The sequence below is a fragment of the Muntiacus reevesi genome, chromosome 3, assembly GCF_963930625.1.
Source record: "Muntiacus reevesi chromosome 3, mMunRee1.1, whole genome shotgun sequence".
Classification (NCBI taxonomy): domain Eukaryota; kingdom Metazoa; phylum Chordata; class Mammalia; order Artiodactyla; family Cervidae; genus Muntiacus; species Muntiacus reevesi.
The window spans coordinates 35881727-35896071 of NC_089251.1; the positions used below are offsets into that span (position 1 = coordinate 35881727).

General features: G+C 41.2%; 1 protein-coding gene across 6 annotated transcripts in view; it reads left to right on the forward strand.

Moving 5' to 3' along the window:
• LCLAT1 (lysocardiolipin acyltransferase 1) overlaps positions 1 to 13824 on the forward strand; it is a 184643-nt gene extending 170819 nt beyond the window's left edge. For all 6 annotated transcript variants that reach the window (XM_065928948.1, XM_065928950.1, XM_065928949.1 and 3 more), the window contains one exon: positions 9738 to 13824. In XM_065928948.1, coding sequence (XP_065785020.1) covers positions 9738 to 10240 — 503 coding nt within the window. In that variant the 3' untranslated portion in view covers positions 10241 to 13824. The remainder of the gene's footprint in view (positions 1 to 9737) is intronic.
• Positions 13825 to 14345: the final 521 nt, after the last annotated feature.

Sequence of the window (14345 nt, forward strand, 5' to 3'; positions counted from 1 at the left end):
TTGGTGACACCATCCAATCATCCCATCCTCTGTCATCCCCTTCTCCTCCTGCCTTCAGTCTTTCTCAGCATCAGGGTCTTTTTCAGTGAGTCAGTTCTTCACATCAGGTGGCCAAAGTACTGGGGTTTCAGTTTCAGCATCAGTCCTTCCCATGAATATTCAGGACTGATTTCCTTTAGGACTCACTGGTTGGATCTCCTTGCAGTCCAAGGGACTCTCAAGAGTCTTCTCCAACACCACAGCTCAAAAGCATCAGTTCTTCAGCACTCAGCTTTCTTTATAGTCCAACTCTCACTTTTGAAAGAAAGACCAGTTCTTTCAAAAGTATAATGTAAATATAATGCAAATGCAATTTCAGGATAAGTTGAGAGGGGGGTGGTTTTTTGTGTTAGAATTGTGCAGGAGTGCAATCCCTGGGTTGGGGAGATCCCCTGGAGGAGGGCATGACAACCAACTCCAGTATCCTTGCCTGGAGAATCCCCATGAACAGAGGAGTCTGGTGGGCTACAGTCCATAGGGTCTCAAAGGGTTGGACACAACTGAAACGAATTAACATGCACAATTCTAACACAAAAAACCACCCCCCTCTCAACTTATCCTGAAATTGCATTTGCATTATATTTACATTATACTTTTGAAAGAACTGGTCTTTCTTTCAAAAGTGAGAGTTGGACTATAAAGAAAGCTGAGTGCTGAAGAACTGATGCTTTTGAGCTGTGGTGTTGGAGAAGACTCTTGAGAGTCCCTTGGACTGCAAGGAGATCCAACCAGTGAGTCCTAAAGGAAATCAGTCCTGAATATTCATGGGAAGGACTGATGCTGAAACTGAAACCCCAGTACTTTGGCCACCTGATGTGAAGAACTGACTCACTGAAAAAGACCCTGATGCTGAGAAAGACTGAAGGCAGGAGAAGGGGATGACAGAGGATGGGATGATTGGATGGTGTCACCAACTCAATGGACATGAGTTTGAAGAAGCTCTGGGAGATGGTGATGGACAGGGAAGCCTGGCGTGCTTCAGTCCATGGGGTTGCAAAGAGTCGGACATGACTGAGCAACTGAACTGAACTTTGAAAGAACTGACACTTTTATATTGTTTTTTCAAGAAAAATGTGTTTCTCAAATCTTAGTTTATCCTCCAATAAGACTTCAGGTTTCTTTACAAAACTTTTGTGATTTTCTTTAAAATTTATTCCTAAATAATTTCATAACTCTTTGGACTATTGTGGATGGGTACATGTTCCTACTTAATGCTTTTAGGCAATCACTGCTTGTTGTTCAGTCGTCAAGTTCTGTCTGACTCTTTGTGACGCCAAGGACTGCCTTAATTGGCAGGGTTATTTACCTGGTTGATCTTAAATTTATATTGCAGAATAGGTGCCAGCAGGAGCCCAGTACAGTGTGAAAAAGAAAACAGATTTGCTTTATTAGATATTAAGTAACTAAGGAAAGAATAAACACAGCTCAGTGGAGCAGAAGAAGAAAGGAGACTGGATAGCTGTATATTTGAGAATCTAATATATGGCCAAGTGGTATTTCAAAATAGTAGAAAAAAGAGTTATTTAATAAAGGATGCTAGAAAAACAAATATCTTGAAAGAAAGTAAAGGTGGGTTATAAAATTAAATGAAAAAATTTTTGCATCTTGTAGAAAAATACAAAGTATACAAACAGTCTAGGGGCCGGAAAGACAAGATAGGAATCTAAAAGCTATAACAGAAAAAATAATGGACTCGTATAGACACAGACACCCACACATATTGCAAGTATGCCATAAATAATGGCAGCAGATAACGGAGTTATAAAACTATTTGCAACAAAGAATACAGAGTATTAATAATCCATGGTAAGGAACAAGTTTTGCAAATTGACTAGAAAGAAACACACAGCCCATAGGAATGGATCAAAGACTTAGTAAAGCTGCATTGCACAGAGCAGCAACACAATAAACCCATCAGTGACCAGGGAAACGCTAGTGTCAGATGACCAAAACTGGCATAAAAGATTTAAAGCATGTGTAAAGAGGTCTTACAAATCCGTAAGATGACAAATCCCTGAATCCCAAAACCTATAGGGGTAACCCTAGTGTATACACCCAGTGATATGTTGCTTTATCTAACCAAAGGTATACACGTTAAAACAAAAATGACATGTTCTGGCAGCTTTCTAAAAGTAGCAATTGCATGCGTTAGTAAAAGTGTGAAAAAGAAAACACCGTCATACATTTCCTGTGTGTTTTTATTAAACTGACCTTGCTGGGGGTCAGTTTCCCATGTGCAGCAAAAGTCTGTTCATATTCTTTGATCCAGCAATTTAACTTACTGGAATTTACCCTATAAAATCCTTATTATTAGTTACGAAGTTACCTATTTAAAAGTTGATAGATATTTAATATTATGTGAAAACAAATATCTGATAAAGTAATTTTTAATGTTGTATACACAGCTATAAAATGATATTTTTGAAAATTATAATGGCATGAATGGGAAGTACATGTAACAGTTATAAAACAGTGTATACAGTATGAATCTCATTTTTGAAAGTTTATGTATCTTTTTTTGAGGCACATGTTTTATACTCATGTGTGCATATGAGTGTCTTTATGTCTGTCTGTCCTTAGCAAGTGCTATATTGTTATTCACATCTCGCCTTGATGATCTTCTAATGCACCAGTATTGTTGAATTATGGAAAATGTCAAAAGGTTTCCATTGTACCTAGAATATAAAACTTATTTGAAGATCCATCAGAAGAGAGAGATTTGTAATTGAAAAGACTCATGCATTTACACAGAAAACAAAATGTTCAACAGATTTAGGATAGGAAAGTGAAAATATGTCTCCCTAAAATTGTAGGTAATTTTCTGAATTCCTGGATAAGCATAATTGTTCACAGGGATACCATTTTTAGTGTTACTTTTCAACTGAAGGTTGCTTTTTAAGTGCAGAATGATTCTTTCTTAGAAAAAAAGTAGACACTAATTTCAACTTATTAAAAACAATAACAGCAACATGGGACAAGAGACCAGTGATCCTAGAGCGTAAGTCATCAGCTTCTAATTCTAAATGCCATCAGAGGATTCAGTATCTATGCTGAGCTTAAAATGTCCAAGAGATGAGTTATTAGGGTTGGAAAAGAAAATGCATCAGGAGATAATTTGAGACCTTGATGCACTTGCTTGATATGCTTGGACTTACCTGGAGAGCCAAGGTCATCCCCTAAATGACTTGACTTCTCTACTGGGGAGAGGAGTAGACAGAATATTAGACAGTAGACCTCAGTGTCACTACAAGAGACTTGTCTGTGTCCTAAAGAAAGAGGAAATCTAGAGAAAAATGGAAGGTAAAGGATAGCAGCCTAAACCAAACAGGTGCTGTAGGTGATCGTCCCACGTGGAGGAATGACAGAGTTTGAGCACGCACCTCCTGCCAAGCCCTTCTGTAGCCATCCTGCAGTCTTGTTCCCAACTGATCCTCACAAAACTCTATGAGGGTCACTACTGTTTTCATCTGCATTTACAGATGTGGCTTCTTGTGAACTTGCCAAGTCATAGAGCTGATAAGAAGTGAGGCTGGAAGCCTCCTGACACGACCTTTCATTCCATATGCATCCAATTTTTACAGAAGGAAAAATGAATAATGTTTCTAGGAGGGAACAGTAATGTTTTCTCTAACAAAGAAAATGGTACTGTTTGAACTGCAATACTAGTTGGTTTTAAGTGATTCATGCATGCCCCATTATTTTGAAGCTGAAAGATTTCTTCTTTATTGGTATTTTTTGTGTAAATATATCCAAATCTGTCCACTGAAAGCTGTTCTTTAAAGTGTACTGACTAGTGTCAGTCTGTCATGCTTATTTTTAGCCATGTACTATCCAGTATCAAAGTGGCACAGTGAATGACTGCTTAGTTACTAACTCCCACTTTTATCCTATTTTTTTTTTTCATCTGATAAAGTAGTGCACAAAACCAGTAACCTCAGCATTTTAACACAAACACATCTTAGATGACAAGCTGCTTTGTTGAAAACTCTCCAATATATATAGGTAGATTTATGGATCTAGATCTAATAGAAAGTATATGTATAATTTTTTAAAAGCAGGCATTAAAATGAAATCCTAAATTTTTGTGTATATTTTGCATATATTTGATTATGGTATAGGGAAAGAAAAAACACTTCAGTTGTTATCAACTTCATTAAAGTTGTCCAACTCTTTGCAACCCCATGACTATACAGTCCATGGAATTCTGCAGGCCAGAATACTGGAATAGGTAGCCTTTCTCTTCTCCAGGGAATCTTCACAACCCACAGATCAAACCCAGGTCTCCCGCATTGCTAGCAGATTCTTTCCCATCTGAGCCACCAGGGAAGCCCAAGAATACTGGAGTGGGTAGCCTATCCCTTATCCAGTGGATCTTCCTGACCCAGGAATTGAACCCGGGTCATCTGCATTGCAGGCAGATTCTTTACCAGCTGAGCTAAGGAGAAGCCCCATTAAAGATCACTTTGGATTAAAAAAGAAAGAAAAATAACATTCCTATTATTCTGCCACTGAACTATATAATTGAATCTGGGCAAACTGGGATTTCTTCTCTTGGTTCTTTCATTTTAAACCTACAGATGTGTAAAGACTTGGCCCTCCCCCATTTCTGGTGAGTAGAGCTCTGCTGATAATCATTGGCCCCCTTGCTATTCAGGGAGAAGCGTTCTTCTGCATAGGACGACATTCATGAAGTCCAGTCATGCCTTTTAAACTTCTGTTGGTTAAACACAACTGAAGTATTAAGAATTCCCCCAGTCCCAGTCTGAGACTAAAAATTAAGACTTGAAATATTAAGCAAGTGCTTTTTCTGTCCTAGAGTACAAATATCTCTAGACCCAGCTGAGTGTTGTTCTTCTAACAGAATGATTGCTTTTCAAAATAACACTCAAGTATGAAACTGTCCAGTAGACACAGTATCAGAAACAGAGCAGATCCATTTTCTAAGCTTCATGTAGGCAGACAGCATCTAGGCCAGATGGAGCATTGAGATTTTTAATTTAAACTATCTAAAAAGCAATACAGTCTTCTAAAAATGGCTTTTACTGATGGCAACCATCACGATTCACATACTAAAAAGTCTCTTGTTCTCATACCAGAAAATTTAAAAGTAGTGTAACTTCTTTGTCATTGCAGGAACTTATCTTAATCTATTATGCATTGTTTTAGCTATTATAAATTGGTAAATGAAATAAAGGCACATCTCAACTTTTGACTATCCATTTCATTATTGTCACTTACATATGAACCAAGTTCTGCCAGCCTGCCCACCCCTGGGAGGAAGATATCTTGTCTGGTAGTAAGGACTCCCCTGGGCTAGAGGCCCCAGGGCAGGAGGTCTTGAAGAGATGGTGTGAAAAGTAATCTCTTTTCTTAGCAGTCTTATGTTGATAGAGCGCAACATAATTAAAATATCTTAAATACTATTAAATATAAATAGCATTTAAATACTATTATGATACTGTTTTAATTATGTTGAGTTCTATCATTCCACAGCTCTAAATTCCAAACAAGCAACTTATAGAAACTTGGAACATCGCCTTTTTATAAGGTGATCTCCCAACACCCTCACCCAAGATTGTTGTAATTTTTTCGGAACCAAGAGTTCACAGAGCCAAGTTTCTTAAACATCCAATGGAGCAAGCCAGTCTCATTAACTGAATATAGAAGTTGTAGTGGATGCTAACATTTAAGAACTTCCCATGTGCCAGTCCTATGCAAAGAGCCTTATGTATAAAAGTTTAGTGAATTGTCATAACAGCCTCATGCAGAAGGCATTATCATTCCCTCCTGTATCTTTAGATGAGAAGATAGATAGACTATAGATATTGGTAAAATATGTGTTTTAAGTGCAGGGCAGTATGTTAGTCACTAAGGTTCTAAGGAGTCAAAGACATGGTCCTGCCCTTAAGATTCTTATGTTTTCCTGGGACACTGGGTTCTCGTGAGCTTCTCATACTGTCCTGCAGGATGGCGGGTGAATGCCCAAATGAGCACATCGAAACATATGCCTCAGGCACTCACTGCAGGCAAGACCAATCGGCCTGAATACGTAAGGAAACTCTTCTTAGAACCCTTAGAATTTGAGCTGGTCATTGAATAAAGCTGAGATAAAATATTTCAGGGAAAGAGTCTTAAATATTTGAGGCAGAGCAGTGTCCTTGGCCACTTTGTGAAATAATAGTTTGAACATTTCTCTTATGTAGAAGACATGTGGTCTGTAATTGGTGTCTTCAGGGCGCAGAAGAGCAGTGCCCTGGACAGTGGTTTAAAGATGTTTGAATGCAGTATTTTCCCCACTATCCCTGCTGGCATCTGTGGACTCAGTTCAGTTCAGTCGCTCAGTCATGTCCAACGCTTTGCAACCCCATGAACCGCAGCATGCCAGGCCTCCCTGTCCATCACCAACTCCCAGAGCTTGCTCAAACTCATGTCCATTGAGTCGGTGATGCCATCCAACAATCTCATCCTCTGTCTTCCCCTTCTCCTCCTGCCCTCAATCTTTCCCAGCACCAGGGTCTTTTCCAATGAGTCAGCTCTTCACATCAGGTGGCCAAAGTATTGGAGTTTCAGCTTCAACATCAGTCCTTCCAGTGAACACCCAGGACTGATCTGCTTTAGGATGCACTGGTTGGATCTCCTCACAGTCCAAGGGACTCGCAAGAGTCTTCTCCAACACTACAGTTCAAAAGCATCAATTCTTCGGCGCTCAACTTTCTTTACAGTCCAACTCTCACATCCATACATGACCACTGGAAAAACCATAGCCTTGACTAGACAGACCTTTGTTTACAAAGTAATGTCTCTGCTTTTTACTCAAAGCTAAATTCACGTTAGAGCCCAACATGCTAACATTATGATTCAGTAACAGCCACAGCAGCTATTTGATGAGCACTTACTACATATCAGATCCTGTTTTGTGTTTTTACTTACCTCATTTATTCCTCACAACAACTCTATGAGGTAATTTATAGATACAGGAACTAATAAATAAGCCACAGAGGTTAATTCATTCACTTAGTAAGAAGCAGAGCTAGGATTTGAACCTAGGCAGTCTGCCTCCACAGCCCTCATGCTCTGCACTACAATAAATCTAGAAATTTTTTTCACAGAACATTTCTGTAAGTGGTACCATCTCTGTCTCCAGACTCGCTGTATGTATTTTGAGCAGACACTTGTCTGCGTGTACACACACACCTCCTACCCTACAGGTTGCTAAGAGGAATGCAGAAAGGGGCATCTTCAGTTTTTTACTACTATATAGTATGTATTCTATATAGTTTGCTACCAATTTGTGATAATACAAGGATTATGGTTCTGGTTGGTGGGCATCAATGAACAGGCTCTGAGGTCTACAGATAGAGGGGGCACTAAAACATCAAACTCACTTGTCAAGGAAAAGTTTGATCAATACAGAGCAGGGTAGTCATGATTAATGTTGAATTGACACAAGGTTGATCAGTTTGTAGTGCAGGTGAGGTTAACAGGTAGGACATATTATATTACCATCTTAGTGGATGTATCGTGCTCAGTGTTCCAGTGACAATTGGTCTTGGGTGCTTGACCAGACAGCCTTCCTTCCTGTGGGTAGGTTCCTGCTACAACCCCCCAGGTGGGAGTCAGCCAGCCTTTTCTCACACAGTGGGCACATCACCTCTCGACAGCTGTTAAAAAGTATTTTCCTGTGACTTCTCACCACAGGACCCATTTCCCTCCTCTGAAGCCGAACAGGTCGGGCCTCGTCTTTCCCCTGGGCCATCAGGTACAAGTGCACTGGAGTTCCCTGAACCAACCTTTCATTGCCTCCTCTGCTCCGAGGTACACAGTGCCCAGCGTCCCTAAAGGACTTCCCTCCAGTTCTGAGTCTAAACCTTGTCGATACGGGCATTCTCATTTCTTATGACATAGCTCTTAAGGGCTGGAGTATTTTATAAGACAGTTCTGAAACCAGATTGAAACCTTGTCCTTTCCCTAAAGTAAATCACAGAGGAGAGGAGACTGCCTGCCAACATTTACAGAGAAGTTGAGCACACCCTAATGGTTCAGGAGGAAGGCGAAACATGGTGATATCAGGTGGGGAAGTTGCTTCGTATCTTTGTTGTTCTTAAGATTGAGGTAAAATTGGGATAGAGTGAAACTGCACAGGTCTTAAATGTACCATTTAATGGAATCCAAACTCTTAAGCAAGATACAGAATGTCTCTGCCTGCCTGCCCCCCCCCCCCCCGCCGAAAATTTCCTCATGCTCCCTTCCCACCAGTCCCCACCCCCACAGGCAACTACTGTTCTGATTTCCACCACAAGTTAATTTTGCCTTCATCATAGAGTTCTGTGATGAATCAAACGTTCACATCAAAAGTCTCTCACTGAAGCTTACTTGGTATGGAAGAAAGCAACATTCAGAGATTATGCATCAACATACTGTGTGTCCTTGGACCAAAAAGTTAACCTTCCTGGGCCTGTTACAGGATTCCTTGGATGATCCTTTTGATTCCTTGCAGATGGCACTCTAGTCACATTTCTAATCTCAGAGATCCCTTCCCCCAGTCCGTTCAAGAACCCCAAACAGAAATAAACCTGGGCTCATTTCACCCCCTCCAGTTGAGCACTCTGTCAGGTCAGTCCTCCCTTGTGATTTTTTTTGAACACGTCACTTCCTTTAGTCCCTACCTTCTCTTCATTTCTTGCCTTGTAATGACCAAACTACTCTTCCAACCTCTTTGCCCCTGGTCCTCTCCAAACTATTCTTGTTACTGCTCTCAAGCTAACCCCTGCTCAGATGAAACAAATTCTGGTTCCTTGTCTATTTAAAATCCTTAAGAGGTTCTCTACCACTTAAGGTGCTTCTCTATCACCTACAGACTTGCGTTCCCGTTCTCAAGTTTGACAGTGAGGGTCTTCACTGAACACCTCCAGCCTAGTTTAGTGCCTTCAGCCCTCCCTGCTCTCTGCTGGGAGGTTCACCCGCCACGGCTCCTCATTAGGACATTTGCTGTCTCCCTGGTTCTGCTGTGAGCTCTGGAGTGAAGTTAGGGATTGGTGTTTTTTGGTTCACTTCTCCATCTCCAGCACCTGGCATATGACTTTGCTGAAAACACTTAACCCCACAGTAACCAAACAATGAAATTTCTTAGAATGATGGCAGTACTAAGTCAGGGTCTCATTCAGTCTCCGAATTCGACTTCACACTGACGTTTCTAGAAATTAAAAAGTCATATGGAAGCTTTCAGGCAATTCTGAGCACTTTATCAACTCTGACACAGAGTTTTTCTTTCCAGTAGCCTTTGTAGTGATATTGGGTCAAAAGTAAGAATGTTTTATATTTGGAGAGAGGGTGTCTATTGATAGATCTCTATAAACAGTGAATCCTGTTGGTGGAGAAGAGCGGTGTTCTTTAATTCCTATCTCAAATCTAATTTAAGGTGCTTATTTATTTAATTCTTGAATGGCAGATTCCTATTTCTAGAAACAAAGATGCTTTCTTTCTAAAGGTCTTTGTGGTAATTAGCAAGCAGATAAAAAACTAAAAGTGACTGGTAAATATTGACGCAAGAGCCCGGGAACACAGGTATTTATAGCCCTTGTTTGTTCATCTTGGTTCACTCTGTCCTGATTTTTCTTCCCCTGCCTTCAGTGTGAATCAGCATTGCTGTTCAGATGGATCTTTACTCCGTCTGTATTTTTATCTTTTCCAAAACTTAGGTAAGAACCTTGATGCTGTCCATGACATCACGGTGGCGTACCCTCACAACATTCCCCAGACGGAGAAGCACCTCCTCCTCGGGGACTTCCCCAAGGAGATCCACTTCCACGTCCACCGGTACCCCGTGAACACCCTCCCCGAGTCCAAGGAGGACCTCCAGCTCTGGTGCCACAAGCGGTGGGAGGAGAAAGAAGAGAGGCTGCGCTCCTTCTATCAAGGGGAGAAGAATTTTTCCTTCACGGGGCAGACCGTCGTTCCTCCTTGCAAGTCAGAGCTCAGGGTGCTGGTGGTCAAATTCCTCTCCATCCTCTACTGGACCCTGTTCAGTCCCACAATGTGCCTGTTCATCTACCTGTACAGTCTTGTCCGGTGGTATTTCATCATCATCATTGTCATCTTCGTGCTGCAGGAGAGAATATTTGGTGGACTGGAGATCCTCGAACTTGCTTGTTACCGCCTCTTACACAAACAACCACATTTAAACGCAAAGAAAAATGAGTAAGATCATTAAGGTTCACGGTGGAAAAGCCTAGGGCGTGTTTCGGAAATGTTCTAAGCCTTTGTAAATGGAGATGCATTTTTGCATGACTATGTCAAATATTTCTTATGACCGTCATTATTTGTTAAAAGATATTTTGCACTTAGTTTTGTGGAACAATATTGCTACACACACAATTTTTTTTTCTTTTTAAATCTCTGAATGTAATTTCAACACTGTGTAGCAGGGAGCGATGGCGGCAACATTAACACGGGCCGGAGTATTAGTAAACAATCATCAGGCTGTTAGCAGTCAAGGTACACACAGACCTTACAGGTCCAGCCCTGCTTCCTGACAAACTCCCCAGACGGGAGGCAGAGCTGACGCTCCTGAGCACCAGCCCAGATCAGGTGCTGGCACTTGACTGCGAAGGTGAGGGACCTTCCTCCCAGCTCCCTCCCGGCACTGTCCCTGCACCCCTTTCTATGCCAGTCAAACCCTTGCATCCTTCCTTAAGACCAGAAGACAGAAACCCCTTCTCCTTAAGCCGAACAAACATTTTGATAGGAAGCCCTTCATTATTCATGAAACCTTGGCATTTAGCCTTGCACTGACCGAGACATCAGAAAACCACCGGTGCCCTTTTCTCAACGCAGAAAATAAGACCTAGACGAGTCTCAGGGAGCAACCACAGGCTCTCCACTCAGAAACCTTAGTGTAAATTTTTAAAGCTCGGACTTCAAACAGTAGTTCTTCACTTCTGTGTACCTTTGCATATTTAGCACTTGTTTCTTTACAGCTTGTTGGCAGGTGTCGCTTTTCTGCATTAACAATGGTATACATCAAAGTCACTTACCTTTTTGAGAACATTCTGGTATTGCCGTCAGAAACTCACTTTTGAAGTTGTGTCTTGGTTGAAATATTTCTTTAAAACCTGCCACAAAAAGGAAGGTTATTGTATTTTCTACATGTGCATGTGTGTCTAACTTCTGCCACTAAATCAACAACAAAAACACTTGCAGACAGGGCCGTAATGATTTAACCTAAATTATTCAACCCTTGTAGCCTTGACAAATTTTATTAAAATCAAAATGGTCACAAAAATGAATCCTTTCTTAATGATAGGGATCTCTCTCTTTTTTAGTCTCAGGCTTCCTCTTTCACTAGTAAAACTTAAACCCACTTTTGACCAATTGTTCTCCTAAATATTCTTGTCGTTTGGAGTCAGTGGAAAATCCAGCAAGCCAACAGTACCAATCTTCTTCTGAGGCGTAAAAAAAAAGAAATATGTGGTCGAGGTTTCCACTCCACTGGAGCCTTGCAATTGCTTTTTAAATTTTATTTATTTTGTCCTAATGGGAATGCTGGTCAGAGTAGCAGAAAAGATGGGGCAATTAAAAGTCTTGTGCTGTAAAGCAAACGTGCCTGCTTATTCCTGCCTTGAACCAGCCCCAAACATTCTTTCTAGCTTGGTATACTCTTGGCGCAAGTGCTTTCTCCTTAATGACGTCTTATTTTTCTGGACGGTGATTTCCATCCAGTGAACAGTGGACACAGGCATCACCAGGGAAGGCAAGCACGCTGTGAGCTGGACTTACCAGGCAGACTCTTCCGGAAGGTCCTGGTCACAGCAGCCCTCTGTCAGCACACCACCTTCACTGGGAGAGTTCTAACTAGGGCCTCCACTGAAGGCCCAGCCTGTTTAACTCCTCCCCCAAGGCTCTTTTCAGCACTGCTGGGGCTTCTGATTCGTTACTACCCACATCTGCTCCAGACCCAGGTCTTCAGTGGTTTTTAAGGTGGTTTATTTTTTTTTTAAACCTTCTCCCCACCCCCAACCTCCAATAAAAGACGTTTTTAATTTAGGTCTTTCTCAGACTTCTGGTTATATTTGGAAACAAGAAAATAGTTTAGCAATCAGGATTGCCTTTGTCCTGGGTTCAAGAGAGATAGGCCGCACTTTCTACCCTTCAGGTGTTTGTAATGTAGGCTGTTCCCCCTTCCTCCAAGCTTCTCTTGGCTCCTCTGGCTTTAATGGCAGGTCCTCTTTAACCCTCTGAAACATGTAAAGGGGGAACTCTTACTTTTTAAAACACGATTTCTTTTGGTCTTAAAAAAAAAAAAAAACATGTTTTATGGTAAAACACAAGCTCTTTTTTTAATGCCCAGAACTCATAAGCCCAGAAACTGAGACATTGTACTTGCTCTAAGACTTAGAAATGGTAACTTTAAAAAGAAAAAAGTTGCCTCTTTGGGGTCTTTTTTGGGGGAGAGGGGTGTTTTGTTTGTGTTTTTTTTTGGGGGGGGGGTTGGGAGGGATTGCAATAAGGCTTCTTTTAAAATTGTAATTATTTGTTTTCCTACCCAACTTTTTCTTCTCTTCTTTAAAGAAATATATGGTCCATGATTTAGACTCTAAAACTGATAGCAAGTAGAGATTAGTAGTAATGTCAAGTAGAGGTTAATGCAGCTTCAGTCCTGCTTGTCCCCAGGAAGGAGCCCTCCCCACCTCCCACCTCACTCTGGACTCAGCAGCCCCTTGTCTGGCTGCATATGGGCCCTCGCCTCTGTCTTAAAGCCCTTTCAGTCCATCAAAAGTAAACTCAGTGCAGTTTGAAATGTTTACAGCGCTATGTGTCCACTTACTTGTCACATCTTTCCCATTTGGAAACGTTTTAAATAAAGCGAGTGTGGTTTATAGGGGACGTGAAAGATTACACTTAAAATAGGAACCTACAATGAAGGGCACTGATGAGGCCACAAGGCTTCCCACCAGGCCTCTTTGATGAAACAAGCCAAAGTACTTGTAAAATCCAGTAGAAGAACATGGTGGAAGACTGAAAGAAAAATAAATGTCAGAGCCCGTAATTTAAAGCTGTTAGTAAAATCCTTTCCTTGTTTGTCATGCTACTAAAACACAGCTTCCTCTTGAGTCACTTTGGAAATGAGTTACGTCCACAGCCCTAAGTCAGACGTTGTCGACCGTCGGCAGCTGAGACTCCAGGGAGACGTTCCCATCTCACCCAGACTTCAAGCGCCTGACCATGCTGCCCTTGTGCACTTTTATAATAGAGACTAATGGAGGGAGCCTGTTGGTATTAAATTGTTTACATTTCTTTATATAAATAATGTGCTTTCAGTGCCTTAGTTACAGGTCCCTTTCTTTTTCTTGTTCCAAGAATCCTGCAGTGTGTCTCTTAGGTAAAAGTCTCTTTGCTATTCACTGGGAGAAATATGGTTTATAGAACACTGGTCACTGTGGTCAGTACTACTTTGTGATGCCATCTGGAAAAGAGAACTTGATGCTGAGGGTAGCGGTTGCCTCAGGGCTATGATTTATGTTGTAGAAAACAAAGATGCTCTTGTCACATGATGAACTTCAGATTAGATATGGCCCTAAAGTTGTCTTGTGCCGACCTTATATTCTTACTTCAGAAGAGAAATCTTGGTTTTGGTAATTCATTTTTTTAAAAAGATCATTATGTGCAAAACACTAGATTTTAAAAATAACTCACAGAATGGCCTTAGTTTTCAGTGTCCACTGGTATGTTTGTGAGTTGTGGTCTCTAGTATCCATCCCAAAATAAAGTGGAATGAATTCAATAGAGTTTACATGTGTGTTGGGCTTCTGTTTGTGCACGGATGACTGACTGGGTGACGTATCATTACAGTCTCACTGTGTGTCCTTTTGGGGAAGAGCTGATCAGTTAGGACTCTCTTTCACAGATATTTGAAACAAAATGCCAAAGCAAAAAGGGGATATAATGCCTTCATCCTTGAAAAAGTCCAGGGGCCACAGCCAAATTCAGGGTTCAGTGAATGTCCTCAGAACATTCTCTTCCTCCGTCTCTCAGTTCAGCCTGAAGGGAATGTGGTCATTCCACAAGAATGGGGGTCAATGGGAAATATCCACATCACCAGCTGTAAGAGGCAAGTGGGACTCTTGTCATTGCTCCTCTGATGTCTGGGAAGCTGGAACTAGGAAGGCAAACCTTTTACCAAAGCCTGACAAGTGCATAAGAACATAGTTAGCCAACAGACACAAAAGTTATGGGACTTAAAGGTAGCAGAATATGCCACCCCAATATATGCATATAGGAGCTCAGGGCATGTCACCCCAATTAGACCA